This window comes from Patagioenas fasciata, chromosome 3 (assembly GCF_037038585.1).
Source record: "Patagioenas fasciata isolate bPatFas1 chromosome 3, bPatFas1.hap1, whole genome shotgun sequence".
Taxonomy (NCBI): Eukaryota; Metazoa; Chordata; class Aves; order Columbiformes; family Columbidae; genus Patagioenas; species Patagioenas fasciata.
In genome coordinates this window covers 94,905,742-94,932,798 of record NC_092522.1, presented here as the reverse complement: position 1 = coordinate 94,932,798, position 27,057 = coordinate 94,905,742, and the positions used below count along the sequence as shown (strand labels likewise).

Sequence of the window (27,057 nt, the reverse complement as noted above, 5' to 3'; positions counted from 1 at the left end):
AGTTTAGTGAGGGAGTAAATGGCAGTGTAAGACGGTATTGAGTATCAAAGGATTCTCTCTGGAGAAGGCCCATTTTTTTGATCTGCAGAACAATTTGTAGTACGAAGGTAAAATGGGAGTAAGTCTTAGTTGAAGACAGAAGAATAATGATTTATTGAGTATGTACCTTCTCTTTCTAAATCTGAGTTTTACCGAATTCAGTATTCTGGCATGGCATGTGACAGCACTAGCAGTTTTAACTGTGCAGTAAATACATATTTAGTCATTTAATTTGCTAATTTTGAGACTCTTCTATAGGTTAGCACTCTTTTAAGCCAAAGTGTGTCGCTTCTGCATAGGCTTACAGTTCGGACCCACCCCCCTGTGATGGTAGTAAAAAAACAGACAAAAATCTGTCATTCCTAAGGTTTCTGCCCTGTGTATGTGTGCTTGGTTAATGCACATAATAGTTACAGCAGAAAGATGATTGTTTTAGTTCTTTAAGTTAGCTCACTGGCTGTAGCTATCTGAAGGAAGGGAAAGAGAATGATGCCCATTTTGTGTTCCAGCATCTTGACTGCTTCGTCATACAATAAAAGTTCCTGGCTTGGTGTCTTTTCGTGTCTCTTCTGCTGCACATACATCTAATCATACCTTTATGCTTTCAAGGTTGAATTGCAAGGCGACAATAAACCGTGGCAGATGCGCATCCCCCCTTTAGATAGGAACGATGATAAGGAGGAAGGAAGAGAGGCTTTACAAGTTGGAAAAAAGTTTTAAAATGCTTTACTAACTCTACTGATAAATGGAGAGTATATACAAAATATACAAAACCCAATCTTGAATGTCCCCGGTAGCAGTGTTTAACTTCTGCTGTGGTGGGCGGAGCTGGCATGGCTCCAGCAGCTGCAGGGCAGGCACTGGGCAGTCATGGGTGGGACTTCACAGCAATCCAGAAGCTGGATTCAGGGTTGCAGGGTCTGGATCGAGGCCTAGGATCGCAGGGTTGGCCGGCAGGGTCCTCTTCAGATGCCGACCATGGTTGAAGAGATTGAGACCCTCGTGTTCTCCCCCTATGATAGGGTGTATGATGTGAGTGGAATAGAATACTCAGTTGGTCAGTTTTAGTCACCTGTTCTGTCCGCCCCTCCTTGCAAATACGCCCCTCCCATGATGGAACGTGTGAAATCTTATCAGTCTTCTTGGCTGTCGTAGCAATAAGTCTAAACATTGGGCTTCTTCTGCATTCCATTGGTCGCCGTTATCAGCTTTGGGGCACAGTGTCCAGAAAAATATGCAGCTAACTTCAGGAAAGTGCAGTTACTTAGAAGAACTTAGCTGAAAGGAAAATTCACTAAAAGAGAACTGGTATTGTTTTTAACAAGACCAGGACATGTATACCTGTATCTCTAACCACAAACAACAGCTTACTGGATTATCACAGACTTCTGAGAGCATGTAGCTTTATCGGAGTATGGAACCAGGCTTAGTCTGACCACCAAACGCAGACTTACTGTCTCTGCTTCAATTAGGTGCCCTATCCAAAATATCTCCCTTTTTCACTCCTTAAACCTCCTGCCAATTACTGTATTCCATATAAAGTGACTTCTCAGATGTTTGGATTTTTTTTTTTTTTTTTTACCTTATTTCATCCCCCTCCACTTATTCTTCCTTTCCCAGGTTCTTAGTCATTTTGACAGTGGGGAAAGAAGCTCAAGAAGCCTCCAAAGACTTACAGGTAGTCCAGACTGGAGCATCATGTTCATGCTTATCCATGAATAACCTCATTTGTTTATTTACAAAGTTTTAGTTACTTTTAAAATGTTTCTTTTTTCTCCGAAAAGATAGTGAATACCATATACTAAATGATCAAGACTTCTGCTGCTACTCATTGTGTATGTTCTTCTGTTTTTAATGCAAGAAGTAACTTCCAGGCTATTGGAGGTGATCAAACTGGGGGGAGAAAAAGGTGTATTTTTCACCTGTGCCGGTTTTGTTGGTATGGATGGCTGTACAGCTGCCCAAGCACTGGTTTTGGTGGAGGGAGAGAGTGAGAAAGTGCACCCAGCATGGCCCGCTGTTAGCACCATGAATGTAAATCTGTTGTGAAACAGCGTTTTCGTATGTGGATTTGTAGTTGGATTGAGCCAAAAGGTGTGTTATTCGTGATCTTCTCCTGTTTTCCTTGCTCTTGCAGTCCTGCCATTCTGTGGTCAACCAGGTGAGCTTGTTGTTGGCAGCAGTGTAGTCAGAGAGTACATTAAGCTGGCAAGAACACTGGGCCGAGAGTTTAGACGTTTCATGTAGGGAGGTCTGTTGAGAGCAGCTGGCTGAACAGGGCGGCCCTGCTTCTGGTGCTTCCTGTGTGCCTGCAGTGATACTCTTCTACTTTGTGGCTGGTCACCTTGAAATGATAAGCCAGAATTAAAATAAAAAACCACAGGCTATGATTCTGGTTTTGCCAGTTTATATCTGTGTCCCACACCAGGATCAGATATTCTGTCAGTGCAGGTGCAGAAGCAGTATGAAAAGCACAGGAGGAATGGGGTCCTTGCTTCTGTCACCAACTAGCTTTTGGGTTGGTTTAACTGTAATGCTGGACCGCATGCTGAGAGAAATATGTGTGAAAGTTCCAACCTCCATTTTAGGAAGACATCTCTTGAACAGGAGAGTCCACTATGTCACTACGATCTGGTGAGTGAGAACAGCCCAGACATTAGTATGTTTTGAAGCAAAACCTCTGTTTGAACTTCTGCGTTCATCTCAGTTGGCATCCCTGCCCGCGGGATAGTGTTATGACAGACATCATGTATGTCAGTTCTAATTTCCCGAAGCTCTCCTGCAGAGATACAGAGCTGGCCTGGCAGTGCCAGTTTGCAGAGTTTCTGCCTTCCTGGCTACTTCACGCTGCCGCAGTGCACTGCCCTACCGGTTGCGCTGGCTGAGCTGCTGTAGTGACCTGCTGTGAGTTGAACTGCTGAATCGGTACAATTTGCAGCATTACTCTGCATGTAGTACGTGTGAGGGGGGCAGTATATTGAAGCAGAGGGGCAAGAGAAAGTGCCTGGGAGGACAAGACAGAGTAACAATGTAAAACAGAACTCTTTAAACTTGATTTCTTGCAAAAATCTTTATATTGTACAAGTATAGTTTCATTTTCAAGACATTATTTTTCCTCATTATGAGGAAGGGCAGAATTTCCCAGCTGCTAGTTTGCATGAGCAGCAAAGAGGAGGATTTGGACAACTGCAGAGGACAGAGGAACCCACTCCTGGTATAACCTGGGGAAAGGACCCTAATCACCCCCAGAAGCCCAGGTCCCTTTCCATAGGTCAGCTCTGAAAGGAAGAAGGAATAGACGATAAAAGGCAAGTGTGCAGATACCCAGAGCAGCAGAGACCTCCAGCTTCCAACTCCCTAAGGAGAACTTGGATTTTTCTTCAGTGGGTTTTGCCGATCCCAGCTTCCTGGGAGCAGTGGCAAGAGGTCAGCTTCATTGAGGAACAGAAGGATTCAGATACCCATGGTAAGATTGAGGCTCCTCACTGTACATAAACATGGAATCACCTTGATGATCATCTCTGCACTTCAATTCTGTTACTGTGTATAGTCCTTCTATGCACTTTTTCCCTCTTCCCATTATGTTTTTCTGCCCTTACGAATTGTCATCTCATAGCCTTTTTGCATGCCTTCCCTTCAGCAGTCTTTGTTTCCTACCTTTACTGAATACATTCCTACGTCCAATTTATTTCAAATTATTTTGGATACTGTCTTAAGTTTTCTGCAATGCTTGTTACAGTTTTCTCAAAATAAAAGCCTTAGACAAAATATAGACTTTAGAAAAATATGTTTTTGTTTGCTAGTTTTAGACTTGTTGAACAGGTTCAGTGGGCACTGTGTGTATTTGGGATACCCAGCTTGTGGAACGTGACAGGAGTAAAAGAGATTTGGCTACTTAGTCTGTGCCCACATAATTTGTTGAGTTTATTTAAACCAGTATCAGAAGGTTAACTGTTATGAATTTGCATTTTAAACTTTGTTCTTGTAAAGGTATATTTGCTGCTGTGTACTAGATAGGGTGGGTGTTAGGACACTAAAGATATTTTTGTTGTAGGAAGTAGCTTTACCATGGCAAAAATACAAAGTCTATCCAAGAACAACAACTTTTTCGTTTTCGTGGAGGGGTAAGAATTGGATTGACTGGGAATCTCTTGCTTTCAAATCTTGAATGCTCACCTTGCTCTTTGACATTTGTGAGCTTTTAGGATCAGAATGCGAATTTTGAAATTTAGAGAAACAGATCTGCTGCTGCTGCTAACTTTTAACATCTTTGCTTCTAATATTTTTCTGATAATACTTTCTGAGATTATTCCTTAAGAATTATGTTAATGATGAATGCATAAATAACAGTACAGAGTGAGCAGATCTTTTCTCAGTCTTTTTAGAGTTGAAATTCTTGAAATTGAGGAAAAAAATAATTTACAGCAAATGACAGTACAATTTCACATTATTTCTGAGTGTGGAGTCCCACCAGTAGCTCACCCTGAGCTAAGCCCATGTCACAGCACTGAAGGGAGCAGTCCCACTTTCTCCCCGGCTGAGCGGTCCTGCCTTCTGTAACAGCCCCTACTGGAGTAATTTTTTCCCTTTCCAGGTGCATGAACATGTTGATCTGATTTACCTTACAGTTGATGGAACATCAAAACTTCTTTGAGGAGGGACAAAAACATGTAAAAGGGGTTTTGGACTGTAAATTGACTTCTGGTGGCAGCACTGCCTTAAACTGACTTGAATCATGACACTGCACCTTTCTTGAAGGAGAGAAGATAGTCTTTCAGAATCAGAAGCCGCTGTTTTTCTTTCTTAGTATCCTAATGACATCTCAGAGCAGTATGTTAAATTTGAAACTATAGTGATACGATTAAAAAAAAAATGAACTAGAGGGGCTAATGTGACTTGCTTGAATGACATAGCTTTCTAGAGAGAGGATGAAGATGCTAGTAAGGGGTAAGAGTGACAACCTTTATTTGATGTACCTTACATAAGACACAGCAGTTCACATGGGCTTTTTTGTTGTGATTTTTTTTGCAGCAGCTTTCTTTGTGGTACCTGAATTTCCATCTCTAGTTATGTATATGATGCATTTGCTATGAAAACAAAGATTGTCTTCCATTAAAATAAGCTGCAAAGTGATTGTAAGGCTTGTATACTTGATTACTGACAGATGAGAGGAACAGAATTGCACAGCTGCAAAACTTAAAACATTTGAAAGACCAGTAAATGCCAGAAAATGAGTTGTCAGACTTGTCTTCTGTTCTCCCATCTGTTGTGTTTGCTAAACCTTGATTTCAAAATTAGCATGTTGTGATGTGTCTGAGTAAAAACTGCTGCCTGTTTGCAAGGAGTGGAACTTGGAAAAACTGTGACCCTGGTTACCAGGAAAACTCTGCATCACATATCTTTGTCCCCAGAAACCCTAAACATTCAAGCCACTCAGTGGTTAAACACTTGTGGTGTGTTGTTTGTGAGGCTAATATGCTGAATCAAAAAGTCAAATGAAAAATATTTTTGAGCTAAATAAATAGAGTTAGTTATCATATAAGGGAATACAGGAAACCATTAACCCTGGAGATGAGTTTCACAGAGCTGTTATAATCTAAAGATGCAAGGTAATTTCGTATGATTTTCTTTCTTGTTCCCTTCAGTAATAACAGGAAATAAAAGAGAAGCTATGATTATAAACACAGACTAGTATAACTTAAGATTTGTTTGATTAAATAAGAGCTAATCTAATATTGTATGTTTATATGGCTCTTAAAAAAAAAAAAAAAACAAAACAATACTTATTTGAGAGTATTCCTTTTTCAAGTTTTAAAATAAATGTTTATAACCACTGCAGGAATTTTGCCCAAGTGTGCCTGTGGTAAGAACATGGAGAAAAGGCTTTTGTAATAATAAGGCAAAATCCCCAGCTGCATTTACTTTCCCCTCTCTCCTGTTTTATGTACTTAATCCTGTTGCATAACAAGCTGCTGTGACTTATTTGAGGTATTAGTCTCCCAAATAATTCTCATAAAACATTTGGTCTAATAACTGTTTTGTTTATATATGTTTAATTGTCACAAATGATGTGTGCAATAGACATGTGAGATACTTTTGAAAAATAATCCACTTTCAAAGACACTTGCTTTCAAATAAATGAAACTTTTTTCTATTTCCTGTAGGTTTGCTCTTCATTTTATTTATCTTAATAAAAATGTTAACCTACTGGGAAATACCTGGATTTTTCATTTAAGGGATTGATAAAAGATTTTTTTGAACAGTCTTTTGGGCATGACAATTTTTCTGCTGCTCAAGTATCTGAGTTAGAATTCGTTAAATGAGATAAACTCCACGATTGTAATCTTGTATTGGTCCATATTAGAAGTACGTATTCCAAAGTGATTGCAAGATAAGTAATGCTTTGTGTACTCTATGCCTGTATTAAATAATAATACCTTGTCTAGATAAGCCCTGTAACTAGTTTGGTGGCCATTTGGTAGTCTGTTGGCCCCAGGTAGGTTTGATAGGATTAAATTTTTGTAAATGACTGTGCATTTCTCCTGCTGGGGAAAATTATGGAACAAGTCTAACCAATTCTCTTCTTTTTTTTTACATCTGTCACTTCAAGAATCAGCATTTCATTGCCTGTGCTATATTCTGTGGGGTCTTTTTAGATTCTCTTGTTTCTGTTCCCTTACAGCTTATTTTACTCCCTTTCTGATTTTCCTCTTTGCTTATTTGTGTGCCTTTGCCTTGATTGCCTTTTAGAGAATACCCGTGAAGTTACCAAATAATTCTGACTAATTTGTGGTAATATTTAAAATAGAGAATTTGTGTTCCAAGATCATTTGAAATACTTTAAACATCAGAAGCACACTCATATTGCCTTGAAAAGTGTGTGCTGGTGTTTGTCAGTACAATGTGAAATGCGAAATATCTTTACTGATTTCAAGATAATTTTTTATAAATCCATTAAAGAATTCTTAATGTAGGGTCCCTCCGGGAGCAAGGGGCTTTGCTTCTAGGACAGAGGGGTGTTGAACGGCAATAGAAGGACATTGTCTCTCGTCGTTGAACTCTTTCAATATTTCACTGACTCAGCCACTCATCACAGTTGGAGTTTCTGCTGGTGCAGGTTTGCTGCTGAGGGAAGAGCTCTGTGGTCTGTAGAAGACACAGCTCTGCCAGGGTCAGCCTGACAAAGCCATTACAACAACATCGCTGCCTCCGGAGCTGCCCGTTCCTCAGAAGAGTCGCTCTTCTGTCCATTTTTGTCGCAGTTCCTCATTTTGATGCCGCATTCTGTATTTACAGAGCAGTGCTGCATCCCCAGCTCTGTTTACCTGTGTGTGAAATGAAGTGTACTTGCCTGAGCCACTGCTCTGTCACCTTGGAAAAAGGAAAAGGAGAGAAGTCTTAGTTGTGGTCTGCAGTGGACCGTGTGTTTTCAACAGGGTCTGCCATTGATTAGATCCCAAGAGCTCTTCTGAGGTTTTGCATAAACAGGGTCACAGCTGTTCCTTCCTTTGGTGAACTGACAAATTTAGAAGCTGCCCTGCAGGTGACCCGTGTGCATGTGAGTTTTTCAGTCCACGATGTTCAGTGTTTGCTCATGTCATTGTGGCCCAGCGCACTGAAGCGTGCAGGGAGGGCACTGGGATTCACGGGAGAGGAGAGGACAGGACGGACCCTGCCGTGCTGCTTCTGCCTCTCCTCTGCCTGGCCAGAGGCACCACAAAAAAGTTTCACCTCAATCATTAATTGTATTATGAAGCATTTTCAGGATGTATATTTCCCTTGGAATGTACTTTAGCTGGCAAAGTAAGTAGTTTTTCAAGTAAATGCTCATGCAACTATCTCTGTAAAAGCATATATGCTTTTTTATGCATGAGATTATTTTTTTTAATAATAGTTGCCCTTTATGACTACATTTGCACACATTACTGCCTCTGATTCCATATGAGAGCCTTTAAAAGTCAAATAACCTTTACTTCCCGCATTTTCTTTTTTTGTTGTTTGCAAGAGACATTCCAGTTATTGCTAAATCTACTTCCTGCTCAGATTATAAATATTGTTTTTCAACAAATGTGAGGAAAAAACTTACTAATGACCCTCTAAATATTGATCCCAGTGAAAAAACCTGTCAGTTTTCCTGTGTGGGAGAGAATGTTTTGGCACATGTTAGATTTTCAATCTTCAAGATTTTAATGCAACTAGACGGCGAAGATTTAATCATTCTTACAGGATGGATAATAGAGGTCTCTGCCAGCAGGACAGCAGTAATTCTAACAACCTTTTTCAGAAGACCTCTTCTACAAGGTCAGTAGTAAGGACACTAAGCTCCAGATATCATTGAATCTTCTATTAGTGTGGTTATGGATTTGCATATGTAATGATATTGAGGATCAAATGAGATAAATGGACATCAGCAAGTGCACACATTTATTTACTGAAGAAGGACTGCACAGACACTCCATTGGTTACTTTGGCTTTTCTTGTGGATGCCATCTCAGTAACCATCTCAAATATTTAGGCTAACTTGCATGTTGTAAAGCGAATGCAAGGTACCTTTGGGGATGGATGTGGAATGTTTCAGGACAAGGCTTTTAAGCAGTGCAACTGGAGTGGGAGAGCTGGTGTTCATCCTCATGTCTGTGGCCAAGATAATTAAAAGTGAAAGCTGGAAACATTTAAGGGAAGAGAGGCTGGCAAATTTTCAGAGGTAGTGTTGTAGACTGTCTTTTTTTTTATTCAAGTCTATGACATTAGGAATTTAATAGGCACTGGAAGATGCTGCTTTTCTGAGAAGTGAGAAAATCAGCTGTTGAGAAGTATCTTGCCTGTGTATATGCAGGAATGTGTTCCTGAAGTTCAGACTCAGGGTAGCCAGGAGCTGGAATAGGCTCTATTCACAGATGTCTCTCCAACTTGTTTTGTGTACTGACTACCAACCATACACACTTTGTGCTGTGTTGCTTTTCAGTCACCATGTTGCAGATTGCTGACCCTGTTTTATAGGTTCCCTTCAACCTCTAGGGGTCGTAGACTGGTTCAGGATAGACGGAATAGCAGCATGTCGTACAGGATACTGTCATGCTGGAAAAGCATGGTCAGCACTTGATCCAAACCATGCTCCTTGGAGCTCTGTCCCCTCTGGTCTTGAAAACCTCTGTGAGTGGAGATTCTACAATGTCAGGCCATTGTAACCTGCTCATTGTATTGACAAAACGGTGCTAAAGACTCATACAAAATCTTTGTGTGATGTCAGACCTTCATCCACTGGTCAGTCTGCTGTTCATCCCACGTGTTCCCTGCACTGCCTGGACTGTAGTGACTCACATTACTATCTGCTTCGTTAGCTGCTGTTGTAGCCGAGGCTTTTAAAATGCTAAACTGTAGTTGTGTCATCAAATGTGGTCCAGATGCATCTTGCTGAATTATCAGGTGGTGGTTCTGAACATCACTGCATAATCTATAAGAACAATTTAGCAGCTGTGACATATCAGGTTCTTGCTTGTGATCCATTTTATAATGCATTTTTTTCATCATATTGTAAATTATAGTTCTTGGTGATATTTTTATTATTTTATTCTGTTAGTGAAATACTGAGCTATCCTGCTTCAGCTAATGGAGTGAAAGAAAGGTATTTAAACTGAGGAATGCTGCAGTTTTCATGGGTGACTAATGTGTGTTCTCACAGTATACCACCATCCTGAATACCCTTGATTTTTTAAAAATGCTTTAAAGCATTTTTTGTCAAAATATTTGAATTCTTTTTTACCTGAAAATTGTAACCCTTAATAATCTGATAATGGTGTTTTCCTCATTAAATGCAGTCAAAAGAGAGATTAAGGTACAGAATTTTTTCAAATTATTCTTCAAAAATCTTCACAAAAAATCATTACTAGTCTAAGGACCCCAGCACTTTTCTGGATTCTTAATGCTAATTGCAAAGCGTGATCTATTTTCTTTTTTTTCTATATTTCTGCTCTAGAAAATAGTTTTACATGAATCTTGAAATGGATGTAGAGGCCCTGTCTCTGTTATCAGCAAAGCATTTTCCAGGTTGTTGTTGGAGTCCGGAGCTGGGCAGGAGCCAGGCCGGTGCAGGGCCAGTCTGACTGTTCCCTTGTCAGGTTTCTGAGACTGTGGGTGTGTGTCAGAGGAAACGAGCTTGTTCCGAGGTTGTGCCTGTGGATCTCGCCGTCTTTGCTTGAGCACAGGCTGTGCCACTGAAATGTCTGTACCGTGTTCTCCGTTCGTCTGGGCTTCATGATGACATTTCAGCATAGACACACTGATGGACCCGAACTGTTACACCCTCTGACCAGTTGTAGTACTAAGTCTGCAACTGCCTGGTTAGATCTGCACGTGCCACCTCTTGGAAGATGCTGGAGTGGGGTTTTGAAGCTTTGGTAGACCTGGGCTATGTTGTCTGTCTGGGCACATTTGCTGTACCATCGGTGGCATGCTCTCTAGCATTGGTGTTTATTGTCTGGGATTTTCCACTTCCCAGGATACCTTCATTCTCTTGTTATGTAAGATGATGGTGAGTTGATTGTATTCAGATCTTGTTTACAGAGTATTTTAAGGATATTTGGGATAATTGAATGTGATAGGTGAGGAACAAGTCCTTGATACTGAATTGTTACGTGGAGCTCCAAGCAGACACAGTAGAACAGATCAGGTTTAGAGGTCAGTTGTTATATATATGAGAACTAAACAGTGTCTATGGTGCAGCTGGGAAATAATTGAAAGTGATTTGGTTTGGTGGTTTTTGGTTTCCTTTTTTTTTTATATGTATAGAAAAAGAAGCATTGCAACACAAATTGATAAATGGGTTGAACCAGAGATGGAAGGAAGGTGAGGAAGGCAGGGCCTGAGGGGAAGAGAGTGACAAGGCTTGATGCATTTTCTTGAAATTTCTGTTAAAATTTGCTGCCAAACGAGGAATGTAGATCTTAACTTCAGAAAGCATTTCCTTATTTTATCTATTACAAATGCAATTCCTTTGTGAATAGAGTACCCTGTTTCAGTATTATAGCTCTTCATTTTCAGTTAGATCCTTAATATATGCAGCATTTAAAGATGAGTGGCAGTGAATAAGTTGGGTAAATACTGTGTAGGAGGTTGGGGGTTTTTATTTAAATGTCTTGATGCAGTTAAATAATTGTTTCGAAGATCTAGGCACAAGCTTTTGAGTTAATGTTTACGTATTTGCCCTGAGCTGAACTCCTACGGGGTTTTATTATTTAGATTAACAGGTAAATGTTTTATGTTGTAAACTGCTTGAAGTATAAATCTGCTGAAGATTAAAGCCACCTGTCTCAAACATTACACCTTCATCTTCTCATTAGCCCCAATTAAAATGCATCAGACAGGTAAAGGGTTTATGGGATAAATAGTAGAATATTCTGCTTTTGTTTAATTGCTAGGAAGTAATACTAGAAAAAGGAAGGATGTCCTAAAAGCCTTTTTGTTTCACAAATTGCATTCTAAGCATGAGCAATTCTATTGATGGCTTTCTTTGAGGCCCAGATTGTAAACAGCTGTTTAATAGCATCTTTAAGGCAAATTAGTCTTATTGCATTAAGCAATAGGAACAACACATTGCACCTTTTTTCTGTTCAGCGCTCAGTTTTTATTTTGTCTTTCATTTTAACTTGTTATGGTCCAAATTCATTAATCTGTGCACATTCAATAAAGTTGTTAAGCCTTAGTTAAATTTATGCTCTGTAGAGCTGCCACGTGATTCTAAACATGCACTGAGGATGATGCAGATTTTGACATTTTAAATTCTAAAAAAGAGACCAAATTTGGTAGAAGGTTAGAGTGAGATGAAGTAAAATATCTGGCATTTCTCTGAACTACTGAGACATAATATTTAATCTAAACCATATGAAAAATTTTGCGTTCTTAATTCCTGAAGTTACGAGCACTAAGCTCTGCAATCACAGGTAGTCATTCGGATCATGGGAAGATGCCACTTGTAGCGGTAGAGCATCAAGCTCTTGATAAATGTTTACTGTTGACCCATAAAATGACAGTTCGGTGGGAAGTATCTCCTTACTGAGGCTGTTATATGTTACAATCTATCTTGTGTCCTCAGTAGAGATGAAAAGTGTAACTGAATGATGGAAGTTGCATTTGACCCAGAGAAATAAAGTACATTAGTGTACTAGATTGCAACCTCCTGGATTAATGTTGAGAGATGTCTCTTAATCTTCTCAATTCCTTGCACTCTTGGAGATGATGTCAGGGAAACATTAATGTTACTTTTTTTTTTTTTTCCAGTCCAATATCAAATGAATTCCTTTACTGTTTATGAATCAGTAAAAAAATGTACATGGAATCATGTTTGACCTGTGAGTTTCTAAAAACAAAATACATAATTATTGGTTTGCAATAAGCTAAGTTTTATTTGATTTTTATGAAAGGTAGGAATAATTTTGCTGCCATCTCTTATCTCTAGCAATATCATTCATTCATTAGGTATCTTCTGTTATAAAGCATTCTTTGACACATGGTTTTGACCAGATTAAAACTGACTTTTTAATTTTGTGGAAGGATTAAATTAAGAATTTTTTTGTTGATTGTTAGGCTAATACACAGTTGCATCAGTTGCTAGCAAAGCCCTGGATGGTCAGTTTTAGTTGAAGTGTTAGAAGCCAAAATTGGGAACACCATGACAGATTAGAGTAGTTCGGATATGGATGATGGGGTTGATGAAGATGAGCCATAAAACTGTGAGTGAGTGTACACCATGGTTGGAATACAAAGGGTAAACTGCATACTCGTAAGGGCATTTAAGAGCATGCTGCTGCCTAAAATGGCATTTTCATCTTCCTGCTCACTGCTTGAGAATGAATGTTCTTGCTCCCTCCCTTTCATTGGTGTGTTTGTGGAGCTGTGTGTTAGGTCACATCAGCGCACTGAGGAGCTGAAGCTAACCCCTTCAAACAACAATAAATTAACTGAAATGGGATGAGATTAAGAGAATGTGTCATCTACGTGGACTTATGGGTGCTTGTGTCATGTAAAGAGTTCCATAATATCACTATAAGTGGCAGGGATTTCATAGATAACAATCAAAGTTGGAAAGAGTATGAAGCAGAATAGGATTACAAGCTGTTTAAAGATGAGGGCAGAGATGCAGAAAACAAAGACTCTGGTTTAGTGGGTTTTATTTTTTTTGTTGTTATCATTATTTTAATTTTAGGCTTTAAACCTGTAGTTCCTGCATCAGTACTGTGTTATCACTGTACAAGTCCTGTCATATTCTGCTTAGTGTGACCCTTTATTTGCATTTTTGAATCTCTGGTGGCCAGAAGCAATGTAGAGAGTGTCTGGTAAGTAGTGTGTTTTCTGGGGACCCTGATGGGGGTTGTGCTGCAGTTTCACAGATCGCTCCTTCAGCTGCAGAACTGGCTCTAGCAGTCCTGTAGATGTGCTACATGGTAGGTCTTTCTGAGATGGTTGTAGTGTAGCTGACAATCCTGATTTTTCATTCCTATTCAGTTCTCCAGCGTGGTTTACCATGTATCTCCACATATGTTTGCCCCAACACTGTGGGACTTGGAAAGAATAGCTCTGTGTTGAGGCTTCCTTCTTCTATTCTTGCGTTTGGCTGCTGCTCTGGTTAATGATCAAGAAAAAATCCAACAGGACGAAGAGCCAAAATAAGACACTTACCAGCTTCCTAGGCCTCTGTGCCGTGTTCCTTCTTCCCACTCTCTGTTCCTGCCTTTATGATTGTTTGTATATGGTAAATGAGATGTATGGTACTTTACATGTTGCAAATCCATGTCTTTTGCTTTAGCTTTTACCAGATTCGTGCATCTATGAAAATTCCTCCAAGAATTCCACACAAATTGGAAGCTAGCCTGTTACATGCAACTGGTAAGTGCAAAAACTTTTAGTAAATGAGGTCATTATCTTACTGCTAATTAAGGGAGCATGCTTTTTGTCTTATATTGTTACAACTAATATTAAAGGTTTCTAAATTTTGTTATTAACACAATAAAAACATAAGTTGTTTCATGATGACCTGCTGAAAAACTAGCTTGTTCTTAGCAATGAAACTTAAAACTTGATTACAGAATTTGTGTTACTGTTTTTCTTCTGTTAGTTTAATTTGTTGGTAGCAAAATATGTTGATTCCTTTATATTAGTGTCTTCTATTTTTTCCCCTGACTTGTTCAGTTTTCTCCATGTTTCAGGCTAAGATGACAAAGGGCAGATCTTATTTAAGTTGATATCCTCAAAGTAATGGAGAACTTCAGATACAGACTTCTATACAGATTGCGGTTTTTTTTTTTTTTCCAAAAAGAAGACTCTGAAAGGATCCAGTCTTGCTCATTTCACACTTGCTCTCTTACTGTCTTGCGACAACACTGAAAATCGATTTAACCTGCTGAACAGAATTACACCCTCCATCATATTTTTTCTTCTTTTTTTTTCCTTTGGTTTCTTTGTCCAGGCAAACTGAACGTGGAGACACCTGTTGTGTACTCCTAATTCTGCAAAGCCCACACCTCAGCATTCTGTAAAAATGTGAAAAGCAAAAAATGAATTAAGTTTTCAAATGTCAGGTGGAATTCTAGGAATTGCAAGGAAGAAAAACCTACTGCATTCTGCGAAAATGTGATATGAGGTTACTGAAACCTGAATTTTTGAGGCTGTTTTAAACGTAACTCTGGATAGAGCAACAATGTAGATACTGAATTTTAGTCATGCTTCCTGACTATTTCTTGGGTTTGTGTGAAATAAATAATTCTTAGGAACCAAGATTATTCCACTTCAAAGGCAAAGTTGAGTATGGGCTAGGGAATTTAGCTCTGCTAGACTGAGCCTTTAGTAATCAATAACTTTTTAAGTAGTGTCACTTAATGCTATGTTTAATATCACTGAAAAAGAAGTTTTTCCATTTCATGGTATATTTTAGGATGGTCTTGTTTTTTTCAGAAGGCTGTGATCTTGTTTATAAACTGTGACGTGTGTTAGCTCCTTTGCCTCTCATTATCAGGCACAGAGATGTAAACATTAGGACTGCAATTTGTTGTGAGTTTAGATCAGCAGTGCTATTAAAAAAAAAGAAATCAGCCTGTGATTGCCCCTGGCCACTCCTTCCCTTCATGTTGCTCTGTTGACGTGTCTGATTGAGCCTGGGAACGCGACTGAGGAACTCATTCAGCTGACAAGCAACTGTTTTACAAAAGCCCAAACCCCTCCAAACCCAAAAAGTGGGGTCCTTTTCAGATCAGGCTCTCTGGTTTGTCAGGTAGTTGCTGATAATGTTTGTGCCACAACAGAGTGGAGAGAAGGGTACGAGCTGATTAATGAAAGGGCGTTAGTTTGTCCTTTTTGTGGATGTGATAGTGCTTGGTCTGGCTGAGGACCTCTGCCTTCCATTGCTTTCAGCTGCTTCTGAATTAGCAGAGCTGGATGCTGTAGCTGTAACTCTCAGCTCTCCTGCTCAAGGTGGTGGAATAGCTGATGCCAGTTATTGAGACCAGTGTTATTTGTAGAAAACAGCTGCTATTAGGCTACGTGTGCACTAGCGCTAAGAGGGCTGACCCTGCCATCTGAAGGTTTCTGTTGCTTGTTGACTATAGAGGAGGCTGTACAGGGGCTCTCAATGCTCACTCTGGAGTATGACATCCTGTATTGGTCAGGTACTTCTCCCTATACTTCTCCATCTCTTATCTTGGCTTTCTCATACCTACCTGTTCTAAATACTATTCCTTTTGACAGTGTCATTGTTTTCTCCCTCCAATCCAAGTAATTTTGCCTACTTCTAGCTCTCCCTAGCCTCTACAGAAGTCACCTGCGGGTTCCCTACCTGAGCTGCGTGTTTTCCCTTCTCCCACAGACTGTTTGATCTGTCTCTTTCTTTTGTTTCCCTAAGTCAAATATATAGGCTCAGTTTTTCCCTTCTTCCTGTTCCTTTGCATCTCCTTCCACACCTTGCCCAGCCCTTCCCAGCTCTTCATGAGGTCCTGTGATATGTCTTTTAGTAGTTCAGTAGAATTGTTCAGGATCCAGAACAAGTGTCATTACAGATGTGGTGGGATAAACCACTTGCTTTAGCTCCAGCCTTGTGAAGGTCTCGTGGCGTTCTTGTAATTTGAAGGGAGATGTAGTCATGTTCTAGAAAGTTAAAAGAAAAACATATGTAATTCTAGCCTGTATGAGGTCATTTCAGATTTGAGTATGTTCCGAATTCCTACTTCTATCAGAAACTTGTGACTGTTTTTTGTTTGTTTGTTTGTTTTTTTTTTTTCAGGGGGGAGGGGAAGAAAAAGGCAGGTTAGAAAGGAGATGTACATTTTTACAATGCAGGAATAAATTAATTTCCCACTCTTTTTCCTCTTTGTTGCTGAGATGGCTTTTTGTGTGTATAGAAGCCTAGATATAGTCTTGGCCAGTCAGTGAATAGTTGGCTTAACAAACAGTAGTTTTGCGTTGTTAACTTCAGGTTTGTGAGACCTTTCTGCCCCTGTAGACGTGGCTCAGCTTTTCCTCTTGGACTCCTCTCTCTCACTCCTAAGGGGCCGTTTCATCTTACACTGGAGTCAGCAGAACTGAGGGCTGCAACGTGGAGTTGGATGCTGCGTAGGAAGTGGGACCTCGGCCACGTGTCTTCTTTTGTATCAGCTGGAGTGGGAGATCCCTTCTGCTGATGCTGTGCAGTTATATCAGATTACATGTCATGTGAAACCATACCTGCTCTGCCCTTCACCTGGAACTGATGACAGATACAAGCTGAAAGTGGCATTGTATATAGGGGAATTAGTCTTTAATGATTCAACCTTTGGAGGCATATTTTTTTCCAGAGCACCTAGATCGATGACACATATGGAAGCTTTTCAGCAAAACTCAGTATTTTGACTTGTTTCTAGTTTCTGAAGGGAAGTTGAACTAAGATGTTATGGAGATTATAGAGTGGGAATATTTGCCAGGTGCAGTGATTTTTCTGAGAGGTCTGTAGACCCCAAATATAAAGTAAAAACTTTGCAGATTTTTTTTTTTTTTCATTTGTGGATTCATTTGAAGTAATATGTTAAGAAGAATCAAAAGAATTTTTTAAAATGTTTTGTACCCTTATTTACACAATGTCTATGACTTGGTGTTCTGGAAGAGGTTAATGTTACAGGGGCTGTTTGTAGAGTAGGAATATGAAAGTGTCTTTTTTTCTGTTACTTTTGGTCTTCCAAGTTCCATCTTCTCATGTGTTGTTTCGTAGGATACTGCCCATCATAATATTTCCTGTATGATAATCTCTTGCTATTATGCTAAGTACTTCCTCAAGAACTGTTTTAAACCTTCCCCTTTCTGATTTCTTCAAGTCTTTCAACCTTTTCTTGTTTGTTTGTTTGTTTGTTTAAGGATTCCCTGACCATTTATCACACTTTTCTGAACTCTTTTTGATGAGCAGCCTCTAGACTGAATGCAGAAGTGTCATATTGAATGAGAAGTCTAAGGTTCAGGTGCCACTTGGCACTGGTCTGACCAGACTACTATGCACTATCTGAAAGGAAAGAACAAACCACCTCTGTTCTTGATTAAGTCAGTGGAGTGATACATGTCATTTTAACCTCTTTGCCTCATCTGTAGGTAGTTAACAGTTCCCAATGTGGTTAAACCTTGCAAATCAACATGAATGCTGGATGAAACAAAGACAGATTTCTGGATTTTTATTAGAATTTTTGATGCCTAGAATGTCTTGTTCCAGTTTGGAACAAAGCAAAAATTTTTCAGTCTAGAACTCATGCTAAAAGCAGATTACGTTAAAAATATTGATACAGTATTTATTTGAAAGAAAATGCGCTCCTTCAAACTCCAGCAGTTGCTGAGTGGAATGGAAAGTGCTGATTTTGTTGGTGTTACAGTTTTAATAGTGGTTATGAAACTGGTAAGAATGATAGTTCCACTAATTAGCTGCTCTGGGGTTTCCAGATTCTAAGCTGATTACATTAATGCTGGTTTCTCTTTTCAGGTGCAGATCTTGCCTTTCCTGCTTCAATCCATGATAATATAGTTTGCAGTAAAACATTTCAGATTCTTTACAAAAATGAGGAAGTTTCTGTGAACGATGTGATGATTTTCAAAATAAAAATGCTGTTAGATGAAAGGAAGGTAATCTGCCATTCAACCTTACTATATACAGATAACTAAGTCTTCATTAAGTACTGTTTGGATTAGTATAAATAAAGGACCTAAAAATTTTCATGCTTCTACAATTTCTTCTTAGATTGAAGAGTCTCTTAATGAAATGAATTTTCTGCTGACGTTAGATCTACACTTCACGGATACAGACTATTCGTAAGTTTAAATATAGAATATTTTATTAAAGCAACAATATATGTTGTTATGTTTTTAAACTTATTAAATCTGTACTATATGTGGACACAGTGTGTTTGTATTAGACATATATGAGGGTAAAAAAAGAAGTCCAACTGAAGTCCATTAAGATTTCATACCTGACTTGTCTCATTCTGATTTTTTTTCATATCTTTTTCCTGGGGGAGATGTCATTGTATTCCAAAGCTTAGACCTATGCTAAATTGCTATCTATTTTAGTTATTAATAACTTGCACTTTAAATATGATTGTTTTAATCGTATGTTTTTCAATTTCTTTTTAGACCAGATGACCTGAGCACACTACAGCCAATTAGTAGCCGAACTTTGAAGTTGCACTTTAACTTACATCGGGGCCTTCATCATTATGTTAATGTTATGTTTGATTACTTCCACCTTTCTGTCATATCGGTTATAGTCCATGCTTCTTTGGTTGCTTTACATCAGCCATTGATAAGGTAATCCCGTGTTAATAAATTGCAAATAAATTACTGAGTGTCCAAATGGAAATGTTATAAAAATAGGATACTCAGGAAAGAGCTAAATCTATGGCCAGTGTAGTTTTATTCATGACTATTTTGGAATTCAGGGCCCAGAGGGATGAGAAACTTCTTGTTTTCAAAGTTACCTGGAACAAATTTTGAGTTTGTTTTTGTTAGAAATGAGAGCGTGTAGCGTAAAAGAGAGATATACCCAAGACCAGAGAAGGGGAGGAATGTATAAATATCTGTATTTATACATGTATATTAATATGTATAAATATTTATATATTTTCTTAATCAGGAAGATCTGCTGCTCACTCTCATTAGTGACAGAAATAATTGCCGTTAGTACAAACAGGCTGTCTTCTGTTAGCTATCTTCACAATTTTCTGTTACTGCTGTAATGGCAATGATGTCTGCAAATGCTTTTAACATTTTCTAAAGTAAGTGGAACTGAAGAATTTAATTTTTCTCTTTGAAAAAGCTGTTGCCTAATTTTTACTGAAGCTTTCTTATTTCATTGACTTGTGTCACCCTTTGCAACCTCTGTTTACCTCACTTCTCTATCTTGAAAATAAGTGTGAAAAAGGGCCATACAGTCAGTCACACATATGAAGTGTTCATTCCACAGCTTTTTCTTTAGCTTATCTATTTTTGCCTTCTTTCATGGGCTTCACATACTCCATGCTACTTCCCTCAAAGTTTCTTTGTATTCAAATTCAGGCTGTGCCATAAATGTCCAAACCTTTAGCTTAAGGTATTCCCTCTGCTCGTCCTTGTCTTCACATCATGGAAAGGAATGTCTCTGCCTATGTGAGGCAACTGTTCTGTGCAGTAGGACTGTGCTGGTTTGGCGGCTTCAACTGGCTTTTTTCTTTTTTGCCCCTCCGAGTTGGATTGTTCTGGTGATGTGTTTTAGGTGTGGTTATGTAGTAACTGAACTGGCTCATCTGAAGGGATGGGGAGAGGAACAAGTAGTGAGGAGGTGAGAATTATCTTAAGCTAGTAGTGCTGTTGAAGACTTCATTTGATAAAATAATGCACTTAAAGTAGCAGCATGTATGTAAGGTGTAAGCTGTCACACGGTACCGCAAGTGAAATTCAAGTGTCTCTCCTGTATTCATCCCATAGCTAGTTCAAACTTCATTGTGAGAACATGAAAAACAGGTTTTGTTACTAGTTTTCAGCCGAAAATATGTTTGTCCCCGCTGACTTCTAGAAGGTTGCAGAAAATCTGAGTTTTTTCATACAATTTATCATCTGTTTCTGGCTTTTCAAGTGATGATACAATACTGCTGTACTTTATACCTCAGCTTGATATAGCTTGTGTAAGGAGATATTGAAACAAAACAGCAACTTCCGTGCTGCTTTGGTTATCTTCATAATGTTACTGGTGTCCATAAACTTACTTTAAGGATCCAAGTTGTCCTTTAATGAGTTTGGGGTGGGGAGAGGAAGAAGCTTTTGAATTTACAGTGTTTTATTTCCGTTGCGCTATCCCATATTGTCATACTTAGGAAATACTTTATAGCCAACATATCCCGCTTGCTTTTCGGGAGGGTCTCTTTCTGAAAAACCTGAACATTTCAGGCTTCACTCCCCTTCCTCCTTTAGGCTTTCCTGGGTGACAGTTTGCTCCTCTGTTTGGGTCACGCTCACATTATTGGCACCCCATCCACTCCTAGGAGGTTGTTTTTTGAGTGTTGTCATTTTCAGAGCAGCACCCAGGTTCTCCTCTTGGAACAACCAGTGTTAACACTTTCCTTCAAAGAGAGGAGATAATTCTGCTTGGTTACAGCCCTGGAGTCCTGTACAATCTACTTGTTTTATTGACCTGTCATTGTTTATTTCTGCCCATTATCTAAAAGGCCCCACTTTCCGCATTCAGTCAGCTTTAATTGATTTTTCCTAGCTCTGTGTCCTCACAGGGCACTGTTGTAGGATGCTCTGTTCTCCCAGGCATTTAGGGCGGGCTTTTCTCTTCCCTGGGCAGAGGTCAGGCGTCCCTTAGTAACACAGCAATGGCAGCTGCGTGACAGCTTTCCAGGTGCTTGCTACAGTAAAGTTGGCTGAAAGTGATTGCCTCATAGCGGTTACAGTTCAAAATTCACCCATATGGCTTAAACTTTCAGGAGTTTTGTTTAAATCAGTTGAGGCTTGCATTGGAAATAATGAGGAAGAGCTTCCACAATCTGGCACAGTCTGCTGACCTTCACAGTGAGAGATAGCAACAGAACCACTGAGGATAGTAATTTCTTAAATTTCTGCGACTGGCTGGAGATGGGCATTGAAGAGAACTGCTGGAGAACACTGTTTCCCTAGTGCAGCACCAGAGACTGGCTGAGGCATTTGAGCCACCCCAAAGGGCTTTAAAAGGGCAGCCCCCCATGCCTGGAGCTTCCAGATTATTACTTAGAGTCCTTGTTTCTGCTGCTTTTCAAGACAAATCAAGAATTTGTTTTAATGACGGTAGATTCGTGATACATAGTATGTTCAAATTATCGGTTAATTTGTGCTTTTTGCAGTTTTCCGCGCCCAGCGAAGAATACGTGGTTGAACCGGAATGCACCAGCACAAAACAGAGACTCTGTGGTTCCTTCTCTTGAAAGTGTGGTCTTTGGCAATAACTACACAAAACAGTTATCAGCAGATGTAAGAATGTATCACTATATTTTATTTTTATTTTATTGGGCAGCGTTCATTTTACCTTTTCTGCAGAAATATTGCATCATAAAGAAAAACTTTGTTGTACTTATGGCAGTGTGTCACATGATACGGGAAATGAGACAAATTATTCCAAAAGGCTATGTTACATGCTTCAGGAACACGCGGATGGAAAGCTTACAATATTTAGTGCTTAACCTTGTTTTTAAGATATTGCAATCTATTGAGAATCGCAAAAATGTGGATGAGGTTCATGAAAAGAAGCAATTTATTTAGCTATCTTTTTAGTTATTCTGTAACACTCCATTTACTGTACAAAATTAATAAATACCTCTCCTTTTTTTTTTTTTTTTTTAGGGATGCAGTTTTGTTGTTTCAGAGTCTTTCCTCAGCCATGCCTATAATTTCCACTATACGCTTTGTGCCAGTTTGCTGCTTGCTTTCAAAGGGTTACACAGCTATTTCATTATGATAACAAAGGAGCTCCCCTCTTCTCACCGAATAGAACTGGGTATGTTGAATTTAATAAAATGCATCACTTTCCTGTCTGTGCTTATTAAAGATACCCCTCTACTAGACTAAACTGGCATAAATTTCATACATCTTGTATATATAGCATCTTTTTGCTCAAACTGAGCTGGAATTTAATATCTCAAGGAAAACAAGTAGCACTGTTGCATTACTAATAAAATGGGGAGATAACAGCCTGAATTTATGCAAATATATTTTTTCTTGTTGGTCTTGATTTGCCCTGGTATTTGAAATCACCTTGTTTAGTGGTGAGAAAGTTAGAGAAACTCTTAATCCAAGTAGCATGCTGTGCTTGGATGTTTGTTATAAGGAAACACTGTATATTTCCGTAAAAATTGGACCTCAGTAAGCTTTGATTTGAGAAGAATATCACAATGGAAACTTGTTTGAAAAAAGACCTACAAGAAGAAATTGCTGCTGACTCCATTTCTAGTGTAACTTTTTAAACAGACTTAGTTACCTCAGACTTAGGAAAAGACCTGAATAGGCAAGAACTGTTTCTGTAAAGCTGAGTAGTTAAAATATGCTTTCAGAGAAGACATTTCTTTAATGAAGTTAAACTCTTACAGGACAGTCTAACAGAAAGAAATTGAAGTTGTATGACAATGAAGACTTCTAGTAACTGCATCTGATAAAAGTAACTGTGAAAATGTTACATGAAATCTAATGCATGGAAGTGTATGTTACGTTTCTGCAGAATGCAGGTGTCTTAGAGAGCCAACCTCAACTAGGAGAGTGGTGAAAGTAAAGAAGGAAAATATACTGGCGTTATAAAGGATGAGTTAGACTTTTTCCTCATCAAGGATATACCATTTCAGTCATGCAAAGTTCTATATAAATCTGAAAAATATATCTTTTGGATTTTACACTCATTGTAGATAGCATTTATTGGTTTTGTACTGTTTAGTTTTACCAATGTCAAAACTAAGCATTATGAAACAATAAAGTTGAGATATGAAAACTATTTTTAAAATGTAATGTGGTCAATTAGTGAGTCAAACAAAGAATTTTTAGCTTCTGTATTACAAAATACAAAGCTGTTTTTTGAATTTAATTTGTCTTTGAGGGAGGGAGCGCATTACAAGCCTGTGCATAGAAAAATATCTGAGATGGAGACTTTTTCTTTATATAAGCAAAAATACTGCTACAGTTACAGTGGAAAGAATATTTCTGTTTCAGTTATCTTAATCTTGATATGGAGGGGAACACCCTTTTAAAGCAGTGAGTCAACTCTTGGTCTTTCATTTAAGGACAAAATGTGCTTTTTCAGAAAAAAACATCCGTTGGCACTATTGCTGTTGTAAGGATAGGCTTAGCCTAAATCTCGATACTTAAATGTTTCAGATAGGACCTTCAGTTCCCTTAAAACATTCCTACAAAATATGTATGTAATAGAAAAAAGATGGCCATTGGGTTGCATAGTTGGGTTGTATCTTTCAAACTTCATTGTAATCTCCAGTAACGTTTCATAAGCTTCACTGGAACTTGAGTCAGACCTTTGGTCATTTCTGTGGGTAATTTAGCTTACCTTTAGGAATGCAAGCTTGAACAGAAATGCTCAAAATAAATATGTGAAGATAAAATTACTACTTGCATTTAACATTCACTGTACATATTCTGCTGATGGTTTGTTTCCCGTGGGTTTGGGGTTTTTTTTTTTTTTGTTATTTTTTATGTCTCTGCTATAAGTACTTTGTTTTCTTATTTATAAATATTTTTTTCATTTATTTCAGTTATTTTGTATATACATTGATTGGAACAATTGATATAACAGAAAGGACTAATAATGGAAATGTTAATTATGCTACTATTACTCACCTTTTGCTCATGAAAAATAACTAATGCCTACATTAACGCTACTTTTTCTAAAATCCATCAAGAGTTTAAAAAAAAAACCTGTGTTTCTGTGATGTCTATAAATAAATTTAAGCTTTCTGGACTCACAAAGTAGACAAATGTCATTTGCATTTATTTTTCTTTTTAAAGTAAATGAACTGTTTTACAGTGGAGCTTTTTGTGGGGGAAGTTTCAAAGGGCTTTGCAGAAGAGAATCTCGAGTCTCATTTAAATCCCAGAATTGTCACTTTTTTTGCTTTAAATTAAATTTTTATCTCTTTAATTTTGTTTCGTCTGTTTGCTTTGCTATTGCTCTGTCACATAATTGTAACACAGTACAGTGATTTTGCAGAAGCATGTGCAGGCAACTGTTGGACTCAATAACTGTAATTGAGCATTGAAGTATTATTGGGTTTAGGAAATAAAAAATGCTAGTTTTATGTATATCACAAGCGATATCTAATCTAGAAACTATACTAAAATTATATGCTTTCATGTACTGATCTAACTGCACTAATTGCTAGGCTAGCAATAAGCTTTTTGACTAACTTTAAGGCAAATAATAAATCACAGATGAAAAAAGGAGTGTAGTAACTAGTGATGTGTGTGCAATCCCTATAACTAGCCAAGGCCAGCATGCAGGTCCTTTATGAACGCCTTCTCAGAAGAAAATATCCACGAACCCAGAGAGACGCCTACCTAGGTATGTTTCCAAAGCAGGTGATATAACCCCTCAGCTTTTTATTAATAATATAAAATATTATATTATTCTTAATAATATAAAATAATATATTATTTTGTAAACAGGAACATTATTTCACTATTCAGCCATATCAAGCGTATGTTAAACTCTGAGGTCTGCAGTATTAAGCTACTTATTTTCTGGCTGAATATAGATAACAAAATGAGAAATTATGACTGGGTTTTGGTTTAGTCTTTTTCTGTTTTACTAAACAAAAATTATTGAAGAGTTCAGTCAGTTGTCACCATTTACATAAAACAGCTAAAAAATATAGTTTAATTTAATTCAGCGGAGACTCAATTTTTTAAATAATTAAAGAGTAATATCTTTTACTCCTGAGAAACCTTTCAGGTTGCTTCTGGTATCTCAAGACTGGATTTGTCCAAACGCTACACAAGACATTCTCAGAGCTTAAGCTGCATTTTTCATATCTCGCTGGCCAGTTCTCCCTCTGGAGACTGTCAGTGTTGGTCTGATGCCGGACAAAAGATGACGGTGCTGCTTAAGCACAGGGAAGTTTGTGATGGGAAAAGAATAAAATAACAGTTCAGTCTCATAGTAGGTCACCAGCTTAATCATCTGTAACTGCATTTGGATTTTGTTTTAAATAAAACCTATTTTTTAGCAGGGCCAGCAAAATTTCATCAGATCTTTGCTGGGTGAATGTTACTGCTGTAAAATGTTAAGATTTAATTTCTTTTTTACTTGTATTGTCTCTATTCTGTTCTTTTTTAATATAACATCGTAGTTTGGGATTTTCAGTAATGATTTTAAGACTTCAGAGTTTTAAATGTTCAAAGCCTATTCTGACTTGCAGTGTGACAAACAAGATAGTCAGTATTGTGTCTCCTAATTAAGCCATTTAATTTTTTCTCTAATGACAAAATTTGTGTGGCTACAAACACACCAAGAGTAGTATCACGTCTTAAACTGTTTTCATAATAATCATCAAGTACTGTTTAGCTAATACAGGTGTATGTAATTTCTTTCAAAAACATTTATAAACTTGTTTCTGAGAACATCATGCATTTCTGCAATTTGCATATTTTCTCAGAACTTTAATTTTTTTTGTTGTTAAGTTTAAGGCTAAGTATAATGGATGCAAACAATTGAAAATCAATATGTACCTGCCAAATCTAGGCAGTATCATTTGAAAACAAGTTGAGTAAACACACTGTTGCCATCCTATAAACCTGTGTTTGTTATCCATATCCTAAATTTATTATTGTGGATTTCAAGGCAATTTTGTTGGTGTATGTTTTCAAGAAACATTGCAGTTTTTTTCCTTATATTTAAATTCATTTTTGAAACACAGTATAAGTAATTGTTACAGACAATTTTAGGGTTTATAAATCGTTCCCTTGTCACTGGTACTTCAGATGTAAAAAGAAATCAAAACATAATACTAAGTTATTGTTTAATTGATCAGATTTCCATAAGTAGGTTAGGAATGATTAACAAGGGAAAACGTCTTACATGAAGGAACAAATCTGTTTTCTTCATAAATATGTCATTCAAGTTTCAGATCTGTTTTAGGCTGCCATACCATGGAAGATTAATTTACTCTTAATATTAGATCTATTGAGAAAATGATCAATAACAAACAGTTTTGTTTGACTGAAATATAATTCCCCAGGCAATTAATTAACCGTATGAATAGTCAGGTAGCTTGAAAATTAAGTAAATAATATACCTGTAGAAAAATGGTCCTGAAATAAGGTGTCTGTGGAAAATGGAGGTAGGAGAGGAAGTGTATTACCTCAGCTGTGAATGATGATGTTGCTGCTGAATAGTTGAGCAGCTCTCTGGATAATCTGTGAATGGTATCATCTAAATTACAGTATTTTCAAGTATAATTTTGAATGGAAAATCTGTATTTCTGACAAGGTATCATAATAAGTGATCATGATACTCAGTTGTAAACTTTTTTTTATTAATTGTCCTCGGTTCTCAATCTCAGAAAGAAGAAATTAAGTAAGAAATTATTCTAATTGGAGTTTATAATTTACTTGATTTAAAGCTGATTGTGACACTTAATATGGCTGTTTTCTTTTTGTGTTTTAAAATTGTTTTGTGAGATAATTGGTTTTATTCTGGAACTTGGAAAGTACATTTTTCATGAATACGTTCTCTCATCTTTCCAGAAAACATAGATGTAGAAGTTCGTCTTACAGAATTGTGTGAAGTAGTAAAGGTACACTATTTTTTTTCATTTATTAAATAAGTGTAATAACTATAAAAGTAGAGTATGCTGGTTTCATGTGCTATTTGGGAAGAAACTGTTTTTTTCAGTGCTGACATCCTGTACAGTTCTTTGTCAACACTCCATTTCAAGTGCTCGTCATTCAAAGATAAATTGCTCAACTGACTCCAAAACTCTCAATGTGGTGGTGGCTCGGCATGTCAGTAGTAGTCATGGT

The 27,057-nt window shown here is 37.9% G+C and overlaps 1 protein-coding gene across 4 annotated transcripts in view; it reads left to right on the top strand.

Annotated features, from left to right (window-relative positions):
• The window catches only part of FAM135A (family with sequence similarity 135 member A), a 92,108-nt gene that overhangs the window by 26,708 nt on the left and 38,343 nt on the right, over window positions 1–27,057 (top strand). For 3 of the 4 annotated variants that reach the window (XM_071806918.1, XM_071806915.1, XM_071806916.1), the window contains 8 exons: window positions 13,841–13,920; window positions 18,020–18,159; window positions 18,275–18,345; window positions 18,667–18,840; window positions 21,390–21,516; window positions 21,886–22,039; window positions 24,521–24,598; window positions 26,782–26,831. In XM_071806918.1, coding sequence (XP_071663019.1) covers window positions 13,863–13,920; window positions 18,020–18,159; window positions 18,275–18,345; window positions 18,667–18,840; window positions 21,390–21,516; window positions 21,886–22,039; window positions 24,521–24,598; window positions 26,782–26,831 — 852 coding nt within the window. In that variant the 5' untranslated portion in view covers window positions 13,841–13,862. The remainder of the gene's footprint in view (window positions 1–13,840; window positions 13,921–18,019; window positions 18,160–18,274; window positions 18,346–18,666; window positions 18,841–21,389; window positions 21,517–21,885; window positions 22,040–24,520; window positions 24,599–26,781; window positions 26,832–27,057) is intronic. The other variant, XM_071806917.1, reaches the window with a different exon arrangement.